This window comes from Nannobrachium achirus (assembly GCF_963921795.1).
Source record: "Nannobrachium achirus genome assembly, chromosome: 6".
Lineage (NCBI taxonomy): Eukaryota > Metazoa > Chordata > Actinopteri > Myctophiformes > Myctophidae > Nannobrachium > Nannobrachium achirus.
In genome coordinates this window covers 45,693,667-45,720,702 of record NC_137815.1, presented here as the reverse complement: position 1 = coordinate 45,720,702, position 27,036 = coordinate 45,693,667, and the positions used below count along the sequence as shown (strand labels likewise).

Below are 27,036 nucleotides of genomic sequence, written 5' to 3'. Positions count from 1 at the left end.
TATACATTTCAAAGGCTAGTGTGGCTAATGTGGCTAATATATGTTAAAAATGTGTACACATTTGGAAGGGAAAATGACTTCAATGAAATATTTCAGCTTCAGGCAATAATAATAAGTTAATAACTTTTAATTATAGAACACAAATTTACAAAGAACCAAAACATGACATGTGCAAAAAGTGCGAAATAACATAAATAAAAGTAAAACTTTATGTAAAAGGCTCGACAAAAGCAAGCAATAAGGTATTTAACCACTTGAACCCCAGCGTCCCTATACTGGGGTGAAAATTCAACAACAATATCTACAAGTTACAAATATGTGTATTTGTTTGTCAGAGACCAAGTACAACATTAAACCTATAGGTTGCCATTTGATGTAATGCACCAAAAGTATCTTCAGCTAATTTCCATAATGCAGTCCCTTGGCATATAATCACATAAGCCACACAATCAAGCCACACAATCAACATTAATAGTACACGTACATGTCATGAAACAGAATAGCCTGTGGGATATAAATGTGTAGAAGGGAATATGCATAAAATAGTATTATACATTTTACATTAGCTGTCCATATATTATAGTGATTGCATGTTTGTTTTGCCTTAAGCTGTGTTTTCACTCTGGCTGTGAAGCTGCCCCCTCTTAATATGCTAGAAGTGTATTCCAGTTGCTAATAGCTTCGTTTTGTGCAATCTCCTCTAGATGTAGGCCCTGGTGAAACTGTTAGTGTGTGTGAGTGTGATTTAATACATTCAGACAGAGGTTGGGAGGGGGGTGCCAGACCATGTAGATTCTTAAAAGCTTAATAAATTATACTTCTTGAGTATGTTACAGTGATGACATTTGACAGGCTTTTTATCCATGTTGACTGATAAAGTTCAATTGAACCAACAATCATTTAGTAACACCCAACAACGTCCAATTTGTCAGTGCTTCTGTTTTTGAAACCTAGCTTGTTCAGACCAAACGTTTGCCAAAATAAATGTCAAAATAGTTTCAAGACCAAATTATACTTCGTTGTTCGCACATCATGTGTGGTGTGCCAAAAATAGCTGATCTACAAGCTAACAAGGCGTCGCACATGTGACATAGTGAGCTCGTAGATCTGCTGTTTTCAGTGTGTGGTGAGGTTACAACGTTGAGGAGAAGTATCCCAGCGTTCTGAATGACCCTTTCAAATTCACACCACGTCCAAGACCTCAACTGTTTTCAGTTTCAGGCTGTAGAATTGATGGTAGTCCTTCAGCACATCTACCACTGTACTGTGGCCAAACTGCATCGCATCGTCCATTGGCATGTTGCCCCATCTAAGCAATAATGACAAGAGAGGCGTAAACGAGGGCTGAATGAGGGCTTACTGTGTTCACATAGTGATTTATTGTTTTTCCACTCCATTCATTCATCAGTTTACACATCTAATTGAGTATATGTTCATGGCTGAATTTATTCCTGGGGCACTTATGTGTTTTGCCCCTCCACATAACAAATCATTAGGACTCAAGATAAAGCTTCAAGTTGTTGCTTTATACTTTTGAAATTATGTGACAAAGGAAGCAAATAAAACAATCTGACAATCATATAGTATATAGGCTACAGTAAACAGGTGGAGAGATAAAGAGAAATACAACATCTGATGGATGGATGCTGATATGATGGAGTGAAAAAAGATGAACATAATCGGCAATTCAGAAATATGTTTGGCAAAGAGAGAGAGAGTAGACAGAGACACAAATCTTACCTGTCTTCCACAAATGGATTAACTTTGCAGGTTTCTGTGAGGAAACGGACAACGTCTATATGACCTGGGAAGAAACAGATCATAAAGCATTAAAGTTTCTCATTGACAGATGTACATAAATTATCCCCTCCAAGTCATGATCACATTCAAAATAAGATTCAGGTATGGAATAGGGGGAATCAGGACTGAGATACACAGAAATACACAAATTGTGCACACTCACTTAATACTACTAATAATAATAGCTTGAATTTATATAGCGCCTTTCATGAACCCAAGGACGCTTTACATTAAAAACAATGAACGACCAACAACCAAACAAAACAAAACAAAACAAAACAAAACAACAAACAACTATTTGCCATAAGCCTGAGAGAATAGGTGTCTTTTAAAAGCAAGTGTTGGAGCATGGCAAATCTCCATTGGGAAGGAGTTCCACAGGGTGGGGGCTACCACACTGAAGGCTCTGTCCCCCAAGGTTCGCTTGCTTGTTTTGGGGACAGAGAGGAGGTCCAAGTTTGTGGTTCCGTGACAGAGTAGGTTTGTGGTGGAGGCCTAGAGGTACTGTGGAGCCAGGGCTTTCCACATTTGTAGGTGAGAAGGAAGAGTTTGTAATATATTCGCAACTTGGAAGCCAGTCCACTTGCTTTGAGTACTGATACACAATTGATATTATTAAAACCAAATCTAAATTATTATTTTAAGCTAAGTGTGAGCCGTGAGCAGCATGACCTACTCATCTGCCTTTCAGGCAAAGTATGAAGAAAAGCGTGATGAATATTGACAAATGAACTGATTGATTGATTGATTGATTGATTGATTGATTGATTGATTGGAATATGTGACAGCTGATTTGAAACTAAAAAAGGTGAGCTCACCCTCAGCTGCAGCAATGTGCAGTGCAGTTCTGGAGTCATAGTCCTTCAGGTCCATGTCCAGTGATGAGAGGGCAAACCTGAAGAAAGAAAATCAAAATCTAACTTTAACCTCATTAAAACGTCACTATGTTTGAGAAACTTTGCTATCTAAAACCTCACAACGCATGCGAATCGTTGATCATTTATTTTCGAGATCTGTCATACAGATCATTTATAATGTTTAACCTTGATTTTTTTTTATGATTATGAGTTGGGCATAGATACTTTGAAGGGCTTTTGAGACAAAGAATAGTCAAGCTTATTGTAATGTAGTGTACCACTACCTTCTCATGGCTGACACATCCCCACTGTAAGCAGCAAACATCAGGTTGAAGACCAGCATATTCTGTAAATAGAGGAAAAGTCACTGTTTATTAGAAGCACAGTTTGTCACTTGAAAAGAGAAAAAACAGGTAAGTAACAAAGAGTCTCACCCTGTCCTCTCCATCGTGCCTGCGTGGGTCCTGCTTCTTCACAAAGTGCCTCAAGTTGTCATAATTGTGGAAGTTGAAGTGTTTCACCAGCTCCTGGAGGAGGCAAGAAACATGGGCTGTCAAATGGAGAGATAGCACATTTAAAAGGATGCATGGTTACTTTTATACACCTTTCCTCTAGCGCCACCTCTAGGCCCAACATTCCACGTGCACTGCACTCAACTTACCTCAAAATCTAATCGGCAGATTGCCATGAAACGTGCTGAGCACACATTCATGCTCCCTGGAGGATGAACCCTAAATATTTGAGTAATCCTGTAGCGCCACCCTCAGGCCAAAAGATATCTCATAATATCATTTTAAAAAATCTAAAGATTCCAGGATGAACTCTACTAATTTTGAAGACCAGTCTTGTTTTTAGCTGGTCTTTTACATATCTGTGTCACTCTCAAGCTGTACTATAGTGATGGTATGGGGCAACATATGACCAAGTATATAGGATTTAAGTGGTTAACTGAGAACAATATCATACACTACAGTAATAAAACAGCATCCCCATCCATACATGGATGTCCTATGTGGAAAATGAACTCATATTAGTCCATAAATCCAACTCTTACCAGACAGAAATGTATTCCCCGAACACTGTTTCCAACTTTGTCCAGTGGAGGAGACCAGCACATAACCCCCATGACATTGGGGATAACCAGGAGCACTGCCCCCGACACGCCCGACTTGGCAGGCAGACCCACCTGAGGAGATGATGGGAATGAGTCACTGTACAGTAGTTGTGTTCTCAAGCAAACACACACCAATACAAATTTTGACACTGTGCAGTATGACGTCCCACAATCACTCACATTACCCAATTAAGCCCTATACACTTTGTTACATAACGAATAGCGAAGAGCTAGTGGATTGACTATTTTCAGACACCTACTTTGCACCGCCAATCTGACTGTCCCTTGTATGCCCATATATGGAGTAAATGCACCATGTACAACTTTTACAAAAGGAGAGCGTTACACTGAAATGAGACATAAGCATAACCCCCCCCCCTCCTTTCTCTCTAACTCACACACTTACATGAAAAGCCAGCTCGCCAGAGAAATCATACATGCCACATGAGTGCATGAGGCTTAGGGTGTTCCGGACGGCCTCAGAACTCAGGATGCGCTCTCCCGTGGTTGGACAGATCCCTCCGTTGGCCAAGGTGGCAGCCATAATGCTTCCTGACTCACAGGTGACCTCGATAGAGCAAAGCTGAGAGCAAGAAAGAAACAGAAATAGCTCATCATGACTAAATCAATAACTACAAACAAGGCATATCATGTTAACTAAGAAACTTGCAGCAGTTTAAAGGTTACTTCATCATCGTTTTATGGATGTTATTTCATCCATCCGGGATGGTTTCTATTCATGATAGTATGTGTGTACCTGAAAGTAGAAGTCCAGTGAATCAATCATGTCCGCTCCCTCAGGAAAACACTGGGGAATCAAATATGAATAATCATAAAGTTGAAGTACACTAGTTGATTGATAGCTATGTTCGCAATGCATAATGCAGTGATTCTCAATTATCTTTTTAAATGTCAACTTCCCCCAGTTTGATATGCATTAGGCCACGGACCCTCATTTGATTGATTGACGGAAATGTGCTATTCATTTAGTACATTTTGTGACTTCACTAACAAGTCCACAGAAGGGCTGAATGATTTTTCTTTTTTTTTTCAATGGAACCCCAACCCCAATCTACAATATAAAATCCTCAGTTAATTTAACCCAGAGTATAGGGGTGCCGATAGCCTGGTACCGAATGTGGGCTCTGGTGCAGTCTGGCGGTGAGTCGCAGGTTGCAGGTTCGATTCTCAAGCCTGGCCTTTGTTGCGTGCCACTCCCTGTCTGTCTCTCCGCGTTTCCTGTCACACTCATCATACTAATACTATATGATTGAAGGCAGAAAAGCCCCAAAAATATCTTAATTATTTTAATCCACATTGATTGATTGATTGATTGATTGATTTTCTTTATTAAAGTGCCACTTTTACATTTCATTTGACATAAACAGTTTGTCAAAATAACAATTCACATAAACAATGATCAAACAAATAACCAACTTTAAACCCTCTAGTATACCAAATGGACAAGTAAGGGTGTATTTGGTTCCATTCTCTCTGAGTTGAAGACCTGAAAGGTCCATTTGATTCCTTCCTAATTATCAGTCATTTAGCTGAAAACCCCCTGGAACCCCCAAGCGACCCAGACCCCATGCTGAGAACCAGTGCACTAGTTTATTGATAATGATGTGTTAGCAATGCGTAGAATAATAGGGTATAGATCATGGGTTAGGGGGAGCCATTCCATTCAGATAACTATCCTATTCATTTATGTTTATTTATTGTAATGTCACAGTAATATGCTTGATCTTCGTGGACCAGATCAGCTTTTATAGCTTGCAGTCATGATCCCCTATACCGGTATGTACATAAAAGTAGCAGGTGGCACTGGTGAGGAGGTGTATGGGTGAAAAGTAGTAGGAGGACTCTCATCATGTCACAAAGCAGCCTGACAGCATGATGAAGATGAGCAAGGGGTGACTGATGCGTACAGCAGGGGTCTCAATGTTTTCAGGCCAAGGACTCCTTAGCTGAGAGGGAGATGAAGCCCCACTACATATTGTATAAAATTGTGTTGAAGATTTTCATCAACTTGTTTGACAGCACTGTCATCAGTCTATGTTGAATTCATGTTAATGTGTTTTTTCAGACATTTAACCATTTAAATCGTCGATACTTGGTAAACTTTCACCTTTCACTATGTATGTACTTGGTCTGATCTTTTTTTTTACCTCTACACCAAACCTATCTGCCAAAAATAGCCGATCTACAAGCTCTCAACGCCTCGCAGCGTGAGGCATTGAGAGCTTGTAGATCTGCTATTCTTGGCTAAAGTTCTCCTCAGAATAGGGATGCGAAGGTACAAGTTGTTCATTTAAAATATTTATCCTATCACACAAAGATTTGGTGGCCCCCCCTGTAGTAACTCTGAGGACCCCTTAGGGGTCCCGGACCCCCTGTTGAAGACCCCTGGTGTAGAGTATATACATGTAACACAGGTTAACATTTAGGGCATGTGAATGATGATTGGCTCGCTTTTAAGTGCAAGGTATATCTACATGCTGTTCCAATCAGCAAGCCAATGAGTTTTCTCACTTTCCTCACTTCCTCATTCTTACCGTTTTGCAGTGAGATCTCAAAATACTGTTGTGTAATAGCACAGAATAGATATTTTGAATTTTTCATTGACATTTTAAACATACAGTATGTGGTATTAGTTGATGGATACGTACAGTACTGTATGTGGTTTGGGTATAACTCTAAGCTTCTGTGTTGCTTTTTCAGTTTTTTGATTGGGGGATAATGTTACATGATCTTCTGCATTCGTTCAAAAGTATATAAGTTGATACAACATGGAATGTGCCATTTATCCATGCATTATTCCACTTACTTGGGATCAAAAAGTCCCATTCAGAGGTGTTTTACTGGGCTTTTAGCATTATCTAAGCACTCTGGCAAACCAGTCTCTCTTACTGACCTTCTTCTCTTTCATGTAGTATCCAATAGCAAAATTTCTGTCGCCCGTTTCTTTTTCTGACTGGAACCTGAGACAGACACAAAATGGTCAATACCAAAACATCAATAATGCAATGAGGCGGTGGACCACTGTACAGCAGCACAAACTTGTTTCACAAGAAAGAAATGCAGGAGGAGGTATGAAACATCACGTCTTTAGCGTTACTTTACAGTGTACTCACGTAGCATTGCTGAATCCCACGTACTCCTGTCCTGCTATCTTTTTCACAAAGTCCATGAACTGGGGAAAATACATTTCATTCAGATTAACTCACGATATGGATTGAACAATGTTTATTATTGATGAGTAATACAGGTGTGTATATGTCACATTTAACTTGGCGTCTGGCTCTGCTTCTCCCTGCTCAGCGCAGCACAGAAGAACATCATTAACCATTAGGAGCAGGGAGATATAAATATATAAACACCCCCCATGGGGAACAGAATTAGCAGAGCCTACTGGTGGTGCTGGGGAGGCGGTGGGGGCAAGCAAGCGCATAGCACGACAGACCTGGAAAGCAGCAGCGGGAGAATGACAGGCTGAGCGGGTTAAATAGCTTGGCAAGTGATCAGCTGACTGCCAGCTGACTGTGGGGTGAAAAGTGGGGTCTGGAGTCTGGGGACCCCCAGGGGTCCTTGAGTAGGTTCCAAGGGGTCCCCAGCAAAATTAGTTAATACTATATCAAAATCACTTTGAGCTTTTGGATGTTTTTTCTTTTTTATGATATGTTTTGGGGCTTTTATGCCGTTAGTAGACAGACAGGAAATGGGGAGAGAGACACACAGCAAGGTTGGTCGGGATCGGGAATTGAACCACTGACGCTCCGAGCCTGCGCCTGGACCGGTAGGCCAGCGGGCGCCCCAGCTTTTGAATGTTTTTTTTTTACATTTTAACACCACAAATCTTGTTTGGGGTACTTGCCACAAAATACTTTCAGATTGGGGTCCACGACCAAATATACTTGAATTTAGGGGTGCTTGTCAAAACTTGAAAACTTCTTCTAATCTGTACAGTATGTGCTTCAGTTTCATATTGTAGGGCTCTTGTGTAATGTGCGCACGATTCTGTTTCATATCGTCACTCTCAGGAAGAAACCTTGTATATCCATAATTCATCATTTAATGATCTTTTTGTAAATTCACTATTTTGTTACATGATGTTGTCACACAAAGGTAGCGAGATAGCCGCTCTGCAATCTTGTACTGCATCGAATTGCTATTTTCATTTTTTTATTTATAGGCCTACAGTAAGTGAAAGGGACAGTGTTTAAGTCTGTCTGTTGCTGTAAATATTGAACCAATGAAAATAATTAACAGGAGGATTATAATAACTACAATGGTTCAAATTGGAACACAGGTCATTATTTCCCCAATTCCTGAAAAGTAACAGTTTTGGAAATACAAGTTTTCCACTCGACAGTGACAATAATAGGCTGGTGTGTGGTGTCAGCATAAAGAATACAGTTGACGAGTGCACAATACTTACGTAGTCAAACTTTGCTGCCTTGTTGGAACCAGTCTAATGATAAGGTGTGAGAGACAGAGCAAGCGCTTATCGTAAAAATATTTACACAATAGGCTACATAAAATGTGACGATAATTACTCTGCGTGCATTAAATAAGACTGCCTCAGCATTGTACTAAACGATTACATGTTACTGGCTGATACAACAGCATCCAATATGAAAAACAGTATGTCATCATAAAACCTGAGCTCATGCTGCCTCATAGGCCGGCTACAGACCTAAAGGCACAAAAACGAGTGCGTGTCGTGGGGGGGAGGCGGGGGGCAGACACAGCACAATGCATTGCGGATGGAAGTCGAGTGGTTTGAAGTCGAGTGCGAGTCGTGTGGTGTTGTGTGGTTGCGTCCAACTTGCTCACGACTCGCACTAGACTTCAAACCACTGGACTTCCATCCGCAATGCATTGTGCTGTCTCTGCCCCCCTCCTCCCCCACACAACTCTCACTCAACTTGTGCGTTCCAGTCTGAGTGCAGCCTATCATAGTCACCTTTTAATAGACTCACAGTGTGAATCGGATATCAGATTAAGCAGCAGAGTAACCGTGAAAGCTAGTCAACAAACAACAGTGGCAAATGGTCACATAAATAGAGTGCAAAGAATCTAAACAACAAACATAGCATCTGTCTAAACCAGTGGTTTCCAACCAGTGGTACGGGGACCACCAGTGGTCTTTGAGGGGGTTCCAGGTGGTCCCCAGCTAAATGGTGGAGAGTTGGTAACAAAATGGACCCTTATAGATTTAAATCTATAAATCTTGAGTGTAAAATGTTACGCTAAGAGTTATTATGGAGTCTTACTGGTTGTTAAACACCTGCATTACTCAATTCAATTTACAAAACGTCTACACAATTACAGAATGTAGAAGAATTGTTATTTTGATCAACGTTTGCCTGTTTTCTCTCCTATGGTACCAACATCAATACAACATGGAATTGTGGAAGAAATCGTATCTAACAGATAACAAACATATCATCAAATGGTGGTCCGTGGCTCAAATCGTGAATAAATAATGGACCTTAATATGAAAATTCTTATGTGGTCAAGCAAGACACATTTGAATAAGGAATGATGTGGAGTCCTGACACTCCTGTTGGACAATATCACAATCACTAATCATACAGCAATGCTGAATATTCTGTTTGCATCCTCTTTTTCATTGTTGTAGTTAGCTGGAAGAATGCTATACAAATAAAGTTATGATTATCATAAGAGCAAAGATGGAATACATATCACATTTGTGAACTGGAATCTTAACATCCATATTCATGTCAATATAGGGTTAGAATGTTATTTAACTACTATACAGGAAGAGGGTTTCAATCGGTACACTTGGAGTTATATTACACAATATAGGCAGGCTGAACTGATGTTATCTTTTATTATGGCGTGGCTCTGAAAGAGAGGTTCTGTGTGTGAGCTAATCTCACGAACCGCTGGACCGATCAGTGCTAAGCTTTGCTCGCCGCAGAAGTACCTTCACCAACGTAATTCTTTTTCAGATGTTTTATAAATTGAAAAAACACATTATATAACTTTATTGTATAATGGAAGTCAATAGGGCTCTGATCAGGCTCAAACCTTGCCCAATTTTGGACTCATATTCATAGATATACTGTATCATAGACGACTGAGATCCACTTTGGACACGCTCCATTCCCATGTGGATTTTTATCTACTGTAGTGTATATTAGCTCAATGACTTTTGACCAACATGGTATTTAAACATTGTACTGTACTGTCCTGTAAGATAAGTTTGCTCCTATCTGTCTCTTTTTTCCCTTCTCATGCCACACACACACACGCACACGCACACGCACACACGCACGCACGCGCGCACGCACACACACACACACACACACACACACACACACACACACACACACACACACACACACACACACACACACACACGTGCAGGCGGTCATGTTACTCTCTCCCGCCTCCTGCCCCCACAGACCCCCCTCTCGCCCACATGGTGATAGTAGCGTGTTGGTGTTGAAGGAACACATGCGACACGTGACCCCACTACTTGCATCATCATTCCAGGGACACGTTTTCCTACATGTGGTGGACACCAAGGTGACCTGGGGTTATTGGCAGGGAATATGTGCCAACATGACGCACAGTAATATTCTGAGTGTTGTTTTAATTACCCATGTAGTAGGGCATTAACGGAAAAGTCGACAAGTCGACTGAGTCGACTTCATTACACAAGTCGACTCCCACCAGAGAAACAATAGACCGTTTGTCAGCCTTCTGATTGGTCCCTGAGACTCCCTGACTGGCCAACCAGAAAAAAACATTCACTTTTTGCTATCGGGGGTGGAGTTTGTGCAGTGGAGAAGGAGAATATTGAATGTGCCTTTCAACAACTGTCCGCAGTGCGCGACACGGAGATCGGCCGGTACGGTGATAGCGACGGCAAGCGTCAAGCGATCTCGCTCATCATAACGAATAAGCTTCAACAAACTAGTTCACATGTACCTTATCAATGGTCTAAGAGTCACGATTGGGTACATATAATTTAAATGGGCAGAATTACGAAAAGCCAGCCTATTATGTGAGGAGAAACATTCTCTCTGTCCTCTTCCTAGTACCCAAGATGCAATGCGCTTCTCTTTCTATCTCTGATCCAGAGGATTAAACTAATTAAAACATTTATTTTTCGGGGGAAAACTACTGTTTTGCTATGTAATTACTGTACCTTTTTCTTCCCTTTTTATTAATATCACGTAGATGTGTTTTTTGTGGTACTTTATATAGCTGTAATGAGGCTATGAAGGGGAAAAAAATCCCATCCACTACCACTATAAAAGAATCTGCAAAGAGGATTCTGTCCCACTGGGATTAAACAAATTAAAACATATATTTTCGGGTAAACCCCCTGTTTTGCAATGTAACTACTGTACCTTTGTCTTCCCTTTTTATTAATATCACCTAGGTGTTTTTCCTTTGGTACTTTATATAGCTGTAATGAGGCTATGAAGGGGAAAAAAAATCCCATCCACTTCCACTATAAAAACAATCTGCCCAGGGTTAATGTCCCATCATAGTAACAGGGCAGAATGGGGCGGGATTTACAAAAGGGTTTATTGCTTATTGTCTAGGATGGAATGATCCAATATTACAGTGCTACATTAGATTTGGTATAACATGGTTCTATTGTGAAAATCGCGAGGCGATGTGAGCATGTAGATCGGCTATTTTCAAAGTTTCTGCCTCTATATATTTGACAATTTTAGAGGTATTAAAAAGTCCATAAATTGGCACTTTAGGAATGTGAAGATACCCTCTATATACTTAAACTTTATGTTGGTTTGTTTACAGTTGAGTGAGAAAACAATGTTGCACATTAAGTCAATCATCTGGGGACCCCCCAAAATAATTGGGGGGTTGCGTGTGATGTGATGACGTCATCAAACGATAAAGTCGACTTCGACTCAACTTTTTACTGAGTCGAGTCGACTTGTAAAAATCACAAGTCATTAATGCCCTACCATGTAGTTGTTGTAAGAATTGTAAGAATGTATTTATTATGTTTTTATGTTTCTGTATGTCTCTGTGACCCCCCTTATCCCCCCTTACCAGATACTTACAGTAAAAAGATATGTTCATGTATACAGTATGCATAAATCAATCCAACCATGAGCCACTTGACCACTTAAAATATGTTACAGGAATTCCTGTACAACTGGCACTTATAAAAAAAGTGTGAATTCAATAATATAACATCAAACTTTAGTTATTTTGTATACTGTTACTGAAGCGCTTTCCAAAAACTCAGGCGGGGCATTCCATAGTGTCAGAGGCAGAGCTCTGACCGCAGAAGTCCCATCTCCCTTTGTTTTTAACCGACACTTTGGAATGACCAACAGTGCTTATAGCCTGAGTATCTCAGGGTACAGGCTTGCTCATATTGGTCAGAAAGAAGTCTGAAATATAATTCAGAGCAAGGCATGCAGACCTGGCCTTATATATAAAAAAAGAGATTGGCAGGATGCTAAAATAGGTGAAATTTGGTCAACTTTGTTGGAGCCAGTTAAAAGCAGAGCTACAGTGTTCTGAACCATCTGTGTAGACGGTGAATAGACTTTTTGGAAAGACAGAAATACAGAGAATTGCAATAGTCAAGGCACAATGAAATACAAGCATAAATAACTTTCTTCAAGTCAGAGATGGAGAGAATGGATTGATTTTGGCAATATCTCTGAGGTGATTGAAGACAGAATGACCATTTTTACATGCCGATATACCAAGGTTATGATCAAAGGCGATGCAGGGTGCTGGCATTGGGTTTTAAATTAGAAGATAGTGGACCACGGTTATTTTCTAACTGAGCTCTGGCATGGGGCTCGCATCTGGCATCTTAAATCATTATTTTGTGCCGTTTGGGCATGACACTCAGCTGTGTTTCTATTACAGAGCCTGTATTACTATTACATACTTGGTATTCAAGTCCCACAACCTGCTCTAAAGGAGAATGTGTGGGTGTCTACTGTCTATGCTGCTGAGCATGTTTAAGTGACCCAAAAAACATTTGTGTCATGATGTCATTTGTGTACAAAAGGCTGCACGTGTGTTTACCTTGATAAGAGAACTGATCACTATGGCTCCTGCATTTACCATTGGGTTGTGGGGTTTGTCTAGAAGAAATAAGACATAAATAATTCAATTATGGAGACCAAAGTGGTCTCTACAACACAAGTGATAAACATGTGCTGTGAAGCATAATCAATGTCTACTGTATCTGTATATGTTACTGACTGAGGTAATTACTCAATATGGATAAAATACATTACAATAGGCCATCATAGCCATCTAAAACTGGGAATTCAGGCACAAGCAATTCTCCTTCCAGTTTAAAACCTGAAGCATTATTGTTTCATTTGAACCATTTTACATTTTTATTCTGTTTTGTATTCTGGATTGTACTACCTACTCGGGATATCTTCACAAGCCATACTGTACCTGCATGTGTACCTGATACCTTCTCTCTCCCTCAAATATGTTAAATGTTAACCCAATAAATACAAATAATAAAAAAATAAACTCTTAAGTATTGTTAATAATGCAAAAATGTCACAAAAACATAATTACACTTTTCATAAAATCTTCACCACTCAAGACAAGACTACAGTCCAAGCGATGAGACCTTACCCACCATCTTCGTCAAGTGAGAGCTTGTTGAACTTGAGGCCACTGGGCTCCATGCCCACATAGCGGTGAACCGTCTCCGTCCCACACTCGTGTACGGCCAGGGCATACTCCAGAGGCTTCACACAGGACTGCAGGCAGAACGGCAGCTTGGTGTCCCCTACTGAATGCCTGGAGAAGAATACAATGCGACTCAAAGCCCAACAAACCAATCCCATTGAGATTGTATATCGTTGTTGTCAGGTGGAAACCTTGTATGTCCAAAACCGTTTGTTTTGTATTTATCATTAAAAAAAAAAGAAACTAGTGAAAACAGCCGATCTACAAGCACACAACTTCTTGCACCGCGAGGCGTTGTGTGCTTGTAGATCTGCTGTTTTCACTACTTTTGTGCAACAGCCTTGTATGGTGAAGCAGGGCTTTACTTAGCGAAAAAAATAATACAAATTTGAAACTTGAGACAGTGACGACATACCTTCAGATTATATAATAATAGGACTAGAAGAAGATATGAATGGAGGAGAAAGAGGTATGATGTTTGTATCATGAGGACAAGATCAACTGGATGAGGATGATTAGAGGAATAGTTCAGTTGTTTTGGTATCTTCAAGAAACCTTCTAAGCAAGCAAGAACAATGTCATTTGCAGCGACACGTTAAACTCAACTAAACAACATAAAGAGGTGGTGCCATAGTTTTGTACTTTTTTATGTGTCTATGGAGTTAACATTACTCTAATAGACCCCCAGGTGTGGTTATAATATGCATATATGTCTTCCCTGTGTATTTTTGGTTACTTCCTGAAAGAGAGTCAAAAGGCCAAGTTGAAATACACTGATATAATGAATGGATGGATGGATGGATGGATGGATGGATGGATGGATAGCTGCTGTTCAGTGTTCACCTTACCTTTGACCATCCACTGTGCATAGCGACACACCCCACAGCTCTGGGCTGAACTTAGCAAGGTGGGGGATATAGTCTGCTACCTGTAGTAACAGGAGAACAGGCACAACATCCCATTTGTCTCACATTCTAGACTACATACCACCATTACAGATACAAAGAAAACAATCAAGATTAATTAAATATTACTTCTTTGTCAAATCCCTTACTATTTGCTAAATTAAAATGCTTCACAGGTTTGGAAGTGTTGTTGATGATAATGTGTATATATGATGGCTGGCCAAAATGATTGTAAATCCGTCCATGATACCAGTGTGTAGCAGAGGATTATTCTAAAATGCTAGTGGCTCTTACATAAAATGTGCCGTCATAGGTTAATCACACCTTTAATAAACGTTCTATGTATTTTATTTTAATCTGTTTTTCAAATTTTCAAAATGTGGAAATTATTAAATATTCAGACATTCACAGAGGAACACACTAAAGGTAATGCCTAATTTATGCTCTGTTTGTAGCAGGACGGTGTTGTACACCTAAAATAACAGACCCACAAGCTCACACTGCATAGCATCTGCAACACGTGATCTTGTAGGTCAGTTAGTATTTATGGTGTGACAAAGTATGAATTGGACTTAAAGCTTACCTGACCTTTGGTATTCTTTTCCACAGTGTCATAAATCTCATTTATCTTTCGTGAAAAAGCGTCAAACTGAGGGATGATGAATTTCTTCCTAAAAGCTTGGATCAGCAGGACAACGTTTCCACCAACACATCTGGTAATTGGACAAATAACAAAGAAGGAAGACTTTTGAAAGGGTAACGGTCATTGAGGTTTAACAAAGACTTTTGTCACCTCTGTAGCCTCTTTCATTACAAGCCCTGGCTGAGGTGGTGATTGAGGGTGATAAATTGGTCGGCTGCCTTATCTTTCCTACAGATTATATGGTAGCTGACCAGTCAACACTAGCTACTGTAAAGCCATATCTTCCCAAGGGATGGCTGTTGACAAAGGCTGTTGACAAACCAGCCCAAGCTAAAGTGCCACCGAGTGTGCTGAATTAAAACAGCGAGTGACCTCACTAGTGAAGGAACTCACCACATCAAACATGGATGACACTCGGCCACCAAATGTGCTGCGCATGCTTTGGTAAGATTGTTGGCTGAGGAGACACTGGGGTTTATCTGGGCGCAAAGGAAACTAAACTGAGAGCGTAAAACAGTGGGCCTCAATGTTCAAATCTATCATTACGTTTGCAGAGGCATTTCCTCATGGACAGTGATGTTCACCTATTTATCCAATGACAGTATTTCATGTTATTTTCTTGTTGTCTTTATGAATAAATAGGATATGGGTAGGCCTATGTGATAAACAAATGATCTCCCTGCATTAATTGTTGCCCTCAGTATCCACATCACCACATTGTGACACACAGTGAGCTTGTAGATCTATCTTTTTTTTATCATATCATTTCCACCACAAAAATAAATATTACAATTAAAATCATTTTAGAATAGTACAGATTCTGACTCTGTATTGGTAAATGAGATAACTTTTTGTGTAGTTGTACTGTATATATATATTGCGATAATAATCTGTGGTTGCCACAATTTAACATCCTCACATGAACCTCTCTCACGGGCACACTGTTTGGGAGCCACTGCGTATAAAGATACAGTATGTACTTTCATTTGGACCTCGGTTCAGCAAACACCACCACATGCAGTTACCCAAGAAGGCAGATGAAATGAGTGCATTAGGATTAGATTAGCGTTCTTTCATGGTTGAGCTCAGTTTCATTTTGCTCAGCAGCTCCTTCTAAACACTCGTAATTTAGTGGGCTAACAGCAAACAAGTAGGACAGCAGTAGTCACACATACATGCAGTGTGTGCACACGTTTGTCACTGTGTGCATGCGTGCGCGTGCGAGAGACTGTGTTTTCCCCTTGTGTCAGTCAGTGACAAGGAACAGCTGCCAGCAGTGGTGTAAAGTAACTAATTACATTTACTCAAGTACAATTTTGAGGTACTTTTACATTACTGGAATATTTACTTCTACTCCACTACATCCTTGAGGAAAATATTGTACTTTTACTCCACTACAATCATTTGAAAACTTTAGTTACTAGTAGGCCTATACTTTGCAGATAAATAAATGATTACATTATAAAACATACATTAATCACTTCAGCCCTATTGTATAGCTAGGCAATTTTGAAAATAGCCGATCTACAATAGCAGATCTACAAGCTCACAACGCGTCGTTTTACTTTTGGTAGGACTACTAAGTATATTTTGATTCCAATACCTTTACTCAAGTAATATTTTGAACTACCAAAACTACCAAAACACTGTGTATAATGGCATCCAAAACAACGACAAGCAACGGGGCCCATTCTACATCCTAAAGTCTTTTGGGGGGCAGACCTCCATTCAGAAACAAAAGTAGAACAATATACAAAAGTACCCTGTTCTGTATGATGGCAAACTAGCAGAATATAAAGATAGAGATAGAGATGTGAACAAGAGGCCTCACGTGACACTTTCTATCCATCAGAGCCTGGCTTACATGTACCTGTATAATGTTTATTGATTATAATTACACGTTTGGTGAATGTAGCCTTGGCCAGGAAGAGTTGATGTCTTCATGCGGTAACCATCGATCATCAGGTGTTTCGACCCTGAACCGCTGCACCCTCCTGATGGTGGGTCGGCAGTGGTGGCCAAATCACTGTCCATCTCCTCCTCCTGGCCAAGGCTAAACTCCTTTCCCCTGCTATATAACCAACAAGAGGCTCCTCTGGGGAGGTAGGTATTGGGTGGGCCCCTCCTGAGGTCTTGAGGTGACACAGGTGCTTAGAGATCTCCAGTACTGTGGGGTTCTTCCTGGAGCAGGAATAACCCCTGAACGTGCCCTGAACATGCTAATACAATACAGACATGCAGGAAAGGACAAGACATACTAACTAAAATATAGGAAGGAAATTCTGTTTATAATAATGTTGAACAGTTAGTTTGGGTAGAAATTTGGATGGACAAGAGGCAGGAGTGCTAATCTATAGTACTAGAGATCAATATGGCCATATATGAAGATCAGATCACAATCCTTGCACGTCAACTTGTCACTTAATGTCACAGATGCACACATGTACAGGAAAGGAGGCATACAATACAAACACTTCTAAACAGACTTGCTAGCCGACCAGAGTGTTAATCAATAGTTGGAAGCAGCTTGTGTAGTGTGTATGCATGTGTTCTCCTCTTGGTACGGGCTGCCCCATGACAAGCTCATTTGAATGTCCAAGGATTAATTCTGGCCTGCTTTATCTATAACTTCTGGAATCATTACTCGTTTGCCAAGCTTGGTTAACTAATTTATACGACAATTCCACCTTCTTTGGGGGTTTTATATTGCAAATATACACATTTATGCTATTTATTATAGACCCGTATTTGTAATAATGACAGAGACTGTAGAAAAGGCAACAATGATGTGACAGAGACAACAGGAAATTAAGCGATGTGACAGAGACAATAGAAAAGGGAGGAGATTGCAAGAGGGAATTCAATAGACAGAGAGTGTGTTTACACTGTACACATACCGTGCAACAAATCCTCTGTTAATGTGGAATGTGGGTAGGTCAGACTAAAAATAACCCATAATGCCTTGCACCTGACAGCAATCTGGCTGTGAAATATCAAGGCTGAGCGTGGTGATACAGTGAACATTTTGAAAAGTGAGAGAGACACAGAGTGCCATATTTCTTGACAATGTTAGGTTTTATGTGATCAAAGTAAAATAACAATGCGGTGGCAGTTCCTTGGGTCTGGGCCTGCTGATAGACATTGTGGGATACAGCCTACAGCAGATGTCAGAACTGCTTGTTTTATGGGCGGAAAAAGCAACAACAGTGGGATTTGATATATGAAGAGAGTGTACTCTCCCCCTGGCACAGCCAACAACTCCTAATGCTCAGAACATTTCCTCTTGCCCTCTGAACAGCGATATCAGATACTTGGCAACATCACCTGCCAATCCTTTCCAACTTTTGCCAACTGCACACTGAGTGATTATTGTATTGACATGAACCGCTCTGCTGACCACTCTGCTATGCGTTAATGAGAATGATCGTTTATATTTCATCTAGTAATTATGAATAGCAATCAAAATCGTGTTTCTGTTTCAGGGTCTCACTGTTGTATTACCTAAATATAGTTGATACTGTAGTTGGCCCCATCCTGTTTTCATTCTATACTAAATATATTTAAATAGGGACGCTAGATTACATTAAGCCTAATTTATATTTCACCACACCAAGTATCATTCACATCCCTGTAAGTGATATGATGCATTTCTGGAAATATAACACTATTCAGCTTATGCAATGAGTGAGCAAGTCGGTGTATTGCACACGGGTAGTTTGACAAAACACAAAGCTGTTGATGGGTACATGCACAGCTGTCATGGCTACTGAACCTGAGCCCCTTACCTGTGAAAGAGGTCCCGGTCCATCATCAGGTCCTCTGGGGAATCCCTGACAGCCTGTCGCAGCTTGTCCATGCATTCCTTCAGACGAGGGTCTGACGGATGGAGGCCTGTTTTCCTCAGGGCCTGTATTGAGTAGAATGTAATATTGACAACAATATGTTGACTTTTGTTTTTACATGTCTAATGCCATGTGTTATTTTAGTAATTGGCTGAAATAAACAACTCAGCTACTTCAGTTAGTCCAGGGCCTTATATTAGGAATATATTAGGGCCGCCCAAGGCGGTGTCCTCCGGGTACGCCATAGTGGCAATCCAATATGGCCACCAACTATAAACAGTTTTGGCAATAACTTTTGAACCAGATGAGCTACAAATTTGGTATATGTTTTATGTTTATAGACTAATAGCACTCTAATTTGCTTATTACCAATATGGCCAATATCCACAAAAATGTTCAATTTTCAAATATTTTCACTCAGCTTGAGAGTAGAGCTGTAGGAACAACCTAAAACTTACAGATCCCAGGGGTAACAGGAAAAGCCGACCTAAAACAAAGTCGACCCAAACTCGTTTCCCAACGGGTCTGTGGCCTTAAGCTAGATGCAGAATAGACAAAAATCTAATCTTTGCTTCTGGGGGTCCCTGGAACAAAATATTTTGCATGGCTAAATACATTTCATTATGGGGGTCCTTGACATGACAAAGTTTGAGAAACAATGATAGCAACATAAGTTTTTTCAGGAAAGCTGTTAGGATTTAGAAGACATATTTAGAATGTGGCTATCAGTGGTTAAGGACCCCCAAAATGTGTTTTTGGCCGCGGACCTCCATCTCAAAATATTTTGTTCCACGGATGGACTCCTATCGCAAAATATTTTGTTCCAGGGACCCCCAGAAGCAAAGATTAGATTTCGGTCTATTCTGCATCTAGCTTAAGGCTTGTTTTAGGTCGACCTTTCATGTATTCATCCCAGGCACCACCAAATAAGCGTATGAGTAGCACAGCATGAGTGTATGAAGTTGTTCAAAGTTTTAAAGGGTAGGCACAATATGCTTAGGCTCTTGCCTACACCTTTTTGGTCTGTTTTTCTTTTTACTGTGAAAGAGGAAACAATTGTATTGTACAGTTTACTCTCAAATTGTCTCAATGACCAAATAAAACTACTAGTGTGCAAACTGTGTGGTAACTAGTAGTAAGTTCCCGGGGCCTGATAGCAAATGTTGTGCTCCATCTCAGCAATCCTTCTCCCAGGGGTCTAGCGCATTTAAACTGGGATAGACACCTGTGTTCTGGCTGCAATCGACATACGTACTTAATGACTGTTAGAGTCCCAGTACCATCCCCAGATACTGAAATCAGGAATATGCTAATGTGCAGAGAAAATAGCAGTCAGGAGGATGAGACTAGCTGGTCACTGCCATCAATACTCAGGCGCTAAAGAAAGATGCTGGTGCGGAAAGCACAAATGAACTGGCCAGATGTATGTGGAGAATCAAAATGACCGGAGACCCTGATGGAGGGCTCATTTGAGGACGACATAGAGAGATACGCTCCAGTTGCTGCATATAGCATTATGCATATACATATGGGGGGGTTGAGATATAAGTGTTGCCTCCCAAACTGCCTATGCACTTTTCCCCCATGGACAAGGAAGGATGATGTAGTATCATATCCTGTCAGGGCATGGAAGAGAGACGTTGTCCTTAAAGCTATATTTCACTTTCAAAAAGATTTTTGGTCATTTTATCATCTAATCAGGCTTTTATGAACACCCTGGACAGATTTTAAGTTGCTTGAGGGTAGTACAGTATGACTCACCAGAAAGAAATAATGGGTGTTTTTAACGAATCTATCATGGTAAAAATGGAGTTTGAAGTTACAATGGGCGTGTATTGGGAGGGGCCCTGGAGGAGGAGGGCCTGGTAACATTTACATCAAACATCTAAATATTGAATCAAGCAAATTATAATAAGTTCAGGGTGTTCATAAAAGCCTGATTAGATGATAAAATAAACAAAAGTTTTTTGAAATATCCCTTTAAACTTTGTGTGTGTATGTGTGTGCGTGCGTGCGTACATATAAATGTGTGTGTGTGTGTGTGTGTGTGTGTGTGTGTGTGTGTGTGTGTGTGTGTGACTGTGTGTGTGTGTGTGTGTGTGTGTGTGTGTTGCAGTATCAGTGATTGCTGGTCTCATTCTGGGTGAAAATCTATGTACAATACATTTTGGTTTGGTGTGGCCATATTGGTAATAAGCAAATTAGAATGCTCTTGATAAATTTCAATTTAATCATAAATCGGAGCGTTCCAATGCATAGACGTTTGCGAAGAGCGTAGAGGTTATGGTATAACTAATTTTTATATAGGTTAGAGCAAAAAACATCTACAGGTGGTGGCCAGATTGGATTGGCCGTTATGGTGACCCTGAAAGTTTGGTGCTTTTAGACAGATTTGAACGAACATATCCTCAAATCTCCCTAAGAACATGCTCCTACTTTTACGTTTTTATCCCTGTGACAGCAAGTGTACAGATAGATATATTACATTCAGAATCATACTCTGAAATATAATGTTTAATAATGTTTATGTTTATATTTACAGGTAGTTCTACGGTAGGTATGTTTGCAATTGTACATCCACATGTAGCCTACGAATAATTCTTGGTGAGGTAGGTTTACACTTAGGCATTTGGATCTCAAATGTCAACTGGGTCAGCAAAGCCAGATTAAATATAGCTTGTAGGCTACTCCACTAAATATAGTGTGGTAAAAGTTTGCATGCCATGGACATTTCATAACTTGACCCCCCCAGGGATTGCGTAGACTAAAGCCTACTTCTGAATTCTTCTAAAGGAACAGTATGACCCACTGTGTGTGAGAGAGAATGAGTACACATAGAAAACGGGCATCCTATGGACTTTGCTACTCACTGAGATAAAATTAGAGATAGGGACTTGGTCCCTTCCCTCTGTGATGGTGTAGAAAAGCATTTCCTCTGTTCCAGAGCAAAGCGACTTTGTGCGTAGACACCTGTTAAATTGAATAATAGCATTATCTCAAGTTTTTGTCTTTTTTCTATTTTTTGTTTCTCAAAATTAAAGTATCATATTACTGTAGTTATGTGTTACTTTGACATTAACTGCATCAGCAGACAGCATGGGCCCATATGGTCATTTCAGGACACACTGTGTGTTCTAAGTAGCTGGCCATTCTCATTGATTGACAATGTATTGATTGATTGCTAGATTGATTTGCTGTCTTTTTTGTTGTTGTATATCTAACGTATTATTTGACTAAAGCCTGTAGTAGGGCTACACATAACATCATCATAGGAATCACAACATGCACTACTTATCCAAATTCAGGTGGCCTAAAACGTACAACACAACAACTTACCTTTTAAAATTCAAGTGCTCCATAGATGTGCGAGGATACCGTTGACCCAGCGGAGATTTGGTTTGTTGACAAGGTAGGCCTGTTAGAACTTTGTGACTGAAGAGTCTCTTGGTGGCATCTTTGAGAAATAATTCCACCACAGCAGGTTGTGCTGCACTCAAAGCTTTCAAACAATGCATGGCAGAACTCAGTCAGCTTCACAAATGATATCCTTTTTTTACAAGTTAATCCAAACCTGCTCCTTTCTTCTCAGCAAATTATTACTTCTGCTAAAAGTATCCTCACTGCCAACTGTTGATATCACTGCCAACTGTTGATATCTTTCAAGCACGTTGCCGGTAGCATCCACCTGATTGGTGGACACAATAGCCAATAGGAAAATTGGAATGCAGAGTGACCCAGAGTGACCCTTTTCACATGGCGTACACGTGTTGGATAATGGCCATAGATAGTTAGGTCTACATTTGTTGTAGTCTCTCAAAACAATTGAACAATTAGTCATATTCATAAAACTAAATGTTTAATAGCACAATAAAACAGTGAAAATAGTGCTTGCAGTGGATGAGGAGGGTCAGGTGCCTGACAAACATCTTTAGCACCACCTTGTGAAAATGTCAGTGAGTTGCTACAGTCATGTTTAGCCTAGCCCTAGAGAGTCCCTCGACTTGTTTACAGACACATGCACACACACACACACACACACACACACACACACACACACACACACACACACACACACACACACACACACACACACACACACACACACACACACACACACACACACACACACACTGACTTTCTTCCATACCCTTAACCCACCTTATCAAGCAGTCATCTGTTTCATGTTCAACTAACAGTTGTGTCCAACATTCACATTTTCCTCATAAGATCTTCTTTATTTTGCCTTTAATGTTAAAGAAATGTTTTCCAAATTACAGAACATAAATAATAAGGCCAAAAGGCCAAACATGGTCATGTTAACAAACATTGTAGTTTAAATATACAGGATGCCAATATTTTCCAAATTCAAACAGACATTTTACAGAGAAGAATCTTTTAGTTAATGTCAGACTTTGCACATATGGCTGCAAGATTCAGTTCTTTCTGTGGTAAAAGCAGACAAGTAGTAAATATTTAGGCAAAAACCACAGACCAAGCAAAGATGAGTTTTAATGCACTCATTCAAAGCCATTATCATAATGTGCCCTACACGGTAAAATCTTCAGGGTTATTAATTGTAACTCCTGAGTGTGTGTGCAAATGGACAAATAGAATTACATTTGTACACACACTCAGAGCTAAAGTAAACACTCCAGATTGTACTGTGTAATTGTATTTCTTAGACACTATCAACAGGACGTGGCATGACCAATCTCAGCCCAATATCGACCACCCAGGAAGGCATATAAGATAGGGGGATCCAGACAAATTTGGCATCCCAGCCGGCACTGTACCGGGTGCGAGGGTAGGAAGCGGTCAAAGCGTGCTCCATGCTCCAGGTCACTTTGGTCAGGTCAGAGTCGCAGACGGCGTTCATGATCAAACGCTGGATGTTAATATCTGCAAATGAGAATCAACAATTTGACAAGGTTGTTGATAATGTTCCACTGTGTTTATAGTGCTGCCAAACCTGGCATTTTCTTTTATCTGACAACATGATTGTGTATATGATCAACAATAAGCAGTTACAAACCTAGGCATGTACCTCAGTCCCTCGGCTCCCTCCCAAAGTATTTTCCTATAACCATAGGCCTACACATTTCACTTTTGCACAAAATAGAACACTTGTTGTCTGATCGTGCATGACAGCTGTATAGGTCTGTGCATATTTGTCTGTCATTTAATGTCTCCATAAAAGGACCCCAATGTAAACAAGCCATGCATTGTGCTTTCTTGGGTTTAAATCCTATTAGTAGACCGTGTATCTGAACTGTACTGTCCTGTGCTGTGCTGTGCTTTTCCTATGCAAACTTCTAATAAAGTATTCAATCAATCAATCAATCAATCAATCAATCAATCAATCAATCAATCAATCAATCAATCAATCAATCTAGCAATCAATCAATCAATCAAACAAACAAACAAACAAACAAACAATCAATCAATCAATCAATCAATCAATCAATCAACATGTAGGTGCTGTGAGTGTGAACCACCTCAGGTAGTTCAAAAGACTGCTGTTGACTCATGTTGGTGTTCACTTTGGGGCAGCTCAGAGTAGTTGAATTCAATGTATTCAGGGTAACAGCAGTGCACGTGGGAAGTGCACAATAAGGTACTTACACTTATCAAGGTACTTGTCACCATAGCTGGCTTTTACTTCAGGGGTAAGCTGGTTCCACAGTCGATGCAGCTCTCTCTCAAGGGGTTCCAGGCTGGTTACTGCTGTCTTGAAGAACCCTGGCTCAATAATGCACACCCTGATACCAAAGCAGTCTATGTCCCTCCTGAAAGATGGATTGTTTGTATTTATTCTTTTGGAAACATAGAAATCAACCTCATATGCTTAGTCAAAGCCAGGGGTTGACCCATGAACACGTAAAATAGACCATGACGAACCACGATGTGGGACAAAACTAACAGCACCAAAGTCCACATTTTAAATAAATGTTATTTTACGCTGTCATGTAACATTTGGTTCATCTAGGCATCAGAGGATGTGTGTGTGTGTGTGTGTGTGTGTGTGTGTGTGTGTGTGTGTGTGTGTGTGTGTGTGTGTGTGTGTGTGTGTGTGTGTGTGTGTGTGTGTGTGTGAGAGATGGAAGTTGTCACTGCAATGCTATATTCCACATCAACACTAACATTAAATATATTGTTTTAAGAGTAAATGTTCAGTATGATTAGGAGAATGTGGGTATTTCTCAGGGAGAAACTGTTACTATGACCAGAGCCAACTGATACTCTGACTTACCTGAGGGTGTCTGAAAAAGATTCCACAGCAAACTTGGAGATGCAATATCCACCGCCATTTGCAGCCACCCTCCCCAGCACTGAAGCTACGTTCACAATACGCCCCCGGGCTCGCTTGATGAGCGGCAGGAAGGTAATCGTCATGCTAATCACTCCTTCCATGTTAACTTTTAGTATGCCGTTGAAATCCTCCACCCTCATCCACTCCGAGGGCCCCATGGGCAGCGCGCGTCCGGCATTGTTCACAAGACCCCACAGTCCTAGATGGGGAACAAAAGCATTATTATTAAATAAATAATTAATAAAATACAGGGTTCAATTTGCTTGGGGGGGAGGGGAGGTTGGAGGGACCATCTATGCCTTTTTTATTATTATTATTTTTTTCTTATAATTTTTATCCCACAATTTTGTAACCCATTTTCACCCAGTGCCAATTGCCTATGTAATCCTGGGCTCTGCTCTCCCTCTGCCACGCCTGGGGAGACAACGGACTGCGTCATGCTTCCTTCTATGCATGAGGAGCCAAGTTGCTTCTTTTCACCTGACAGTGTGGATTTCCCTGGTTTGGACATAGCGCGTGGAAGGAACACGTTATTCCAACCAGTTCCTTTCCTCTCCATCACCGGCTGGCCAGGGGGAGGCATTATAGAGACCAGGCTTACTGCATGTTTTTGTGAGGGTAACAACCCTAGGAGACATGGGGAGAACATGCAAACTCCACACAGAAAGGCCCTATCGCCAACCCCACCTAGGGTGTGGGCGCTGATGACGCGGAGGGAGGAACACGCCCCCAGTGCCCACAGCGCCCCCTGGCGGGAATTGAACCCAGGACCTTTGAGCTGTGAGGCGAAGCGCTAACCACTGCGCCACCGTGCCCCCCTCTGCTTTTGAGACCCCACAGTGATCTGCTTTTGAGACCCCACAGTCATTCGATTTCATCACCAGTGGGGAAACCCTTGTTCTGTGAATGAATTCATTACATGCATTTCCCTTTGGGAAATACAGACTGTCTGATATGTTTGATATTTACTGTATGTTTGTTTATCACAATTGATGAATTACATTTTGGGGGGAAATGGTGCAAATATTTTCAACATTTACTTTTCTAAAATACCGTTACATGTTTTTGAGCAGATTGACAATTTTTGCTATTTGTTGAACATGGGTATCAAATCGAACACTGAGCATGAACACAGTATCTTGGTTTCATTTGCTGGATAACATTGATTCTTTCGTGACATATCTCACCCTGGTCTCCAACCTCCTTCTTGGTCCACTCCATGGCCTTCTGGATGCTGTCCTGACTGGTCACATTCAGCAGAACAGTCTTTAAGTAGGGCCCAGTGACCCTCTTCAGATCATCAGCTCCCTTTTGTGTCAGACAACCAGCCAGTACGCGGAAACCTCTACGATCAAGGTTCTTGCACAAGAGGTTTCCAAAGCCAGAGTCGCAGCCGGTCACAAAGACGTACTTTTCTCTGAAGTTGCTGATCTCCAAGCTGTCCCGGTACTTCCACACAAGCAGCCACAGTATCAAAATGGCACCAACAACGTAGCACGTAAAGCATTCCCTGTTGTACATCATGGGAGTGGACAGTGGAAGTGTGTGAACATAGAATCCCATTCATAATTAAATACGCTCTTAGAAATTATATTTTGAGGGGGGTATTGTGAAATGTTGCATTTTTGTGTTACCACCTTGGTTCATCGGAAACCACATTCGTCTTAGCCGAAAACCTGTGCGTGGTAGAACAAAAATAAATGTAACTGAATGTATTAAAGTAACTGAATGTAAAGGGCCAACATTTGAAACATTTCAATTCAGACTTTGAATGAAAAATAAAGAACTGACAACGCATCCAGTGGACTAAATAGATAGGTCACAGGTTCAAAGTCACAGTCCATAGTAATTAGCATATAATCTTACCCTAAA

The 27,036-nt window shown here is 40.6% G+C and overlaps 2 protein-coding genes across 3 annotated transcripts; both read right to left on the bottom strand.

Moving 5' to 3' along the window:
• Positions 1-111: 111 nt before the first annotated feature.
• On the bottom strand, positions 112-22,469 carry gls2b (glutaminase 2b (liver, mitochondrial)). 2 transcript variants are annotated; one of them, XM_080728462.1, is made up of 18 exons: positions 22,191-22,469; positions 21,725-21,824; positions 18,798-18,919; positions 14,953-15,082; positions 14,313-14,392; positions 13,412-13,575; positions 12,835-12,893; positions 8,210-8,242; positions 6,906-6,964; positions 6,686-6,752; positions 4,529-4,579; positions 4,178-4,354; positions 3,712-3,843; positions 3,092-3,184; positions 2,942-3,003; positions 2,619-2,695; positions 1,741-1,804; positions 112-1,309 (listed from the first exon to the last, which is right to left on the bottom strand). In XM_080728462.1, exons 1-18 carry the CDS (start codon positions 22,367-22,369, stop codon positions 1,183-1,185), a joined length of 1,776 nt encoding a protein of 591 aa, XP_080584588.1. In that variant the 5' UTR covers positions 22,370-22,469; the 3' UTR covers positions 112-1,182. The 2 variants fall into 2 exon arrangements, with proteins under 2 accessions (XP_080584588.1, XP_080584589.1); XM_080728463.1 differs by lacking the exon at positions 21,725-21,824.
• A 1,063-nt stretch (positions 22,470-23,532) lies between these two features.
• rdh5 (retinol dehydrogenase 5 (11-cis/9-cis)) lies at positions 23,533-26,685 on the bottom strand (the record flags this gene model as incomplete). The annotated part of the gene is made up of 4 exons (XM_080728245.1): positions 23,533-23,753; positions 24,477-24,640; positions 25,105-25,363; positions 26,352-26,685. 4 exons carry the CDS (start codon positions 26,683-26,685, stop codon positions 23,533-23,535), a joined length of 978 nt encoding a protein of 325 aa, XP_080584371.1.
• Between the last annotated feature and the right edge of the window lie 351 nt (positions 26,686-27,036).

Bases quoted from the DNA above. Each gene is read 5' to 3' on its own strand.
- gls2b (XM_080728462.1), bottom strand. From the start codon at position 22,369: ATGCATTGTTTGAAAGCTTTGAGTGCAGCACAACCTGCTGTGGTGGAA. The intron at 18,920-21,724 runs GTGAGTAGCAAA...TACTCAATACAG, and splicing joins CTATCTCTAATTTTATCTCA to GCCCTGAGGAAAACAGGCCT. The intron at 13,576-14,312 runs GTAAGGTGAACA...ATTCTTCTCCAG, and splicing joins TGCACAGTGGATGGTCAAAG to GCATTCAGTAGGGGACACCA.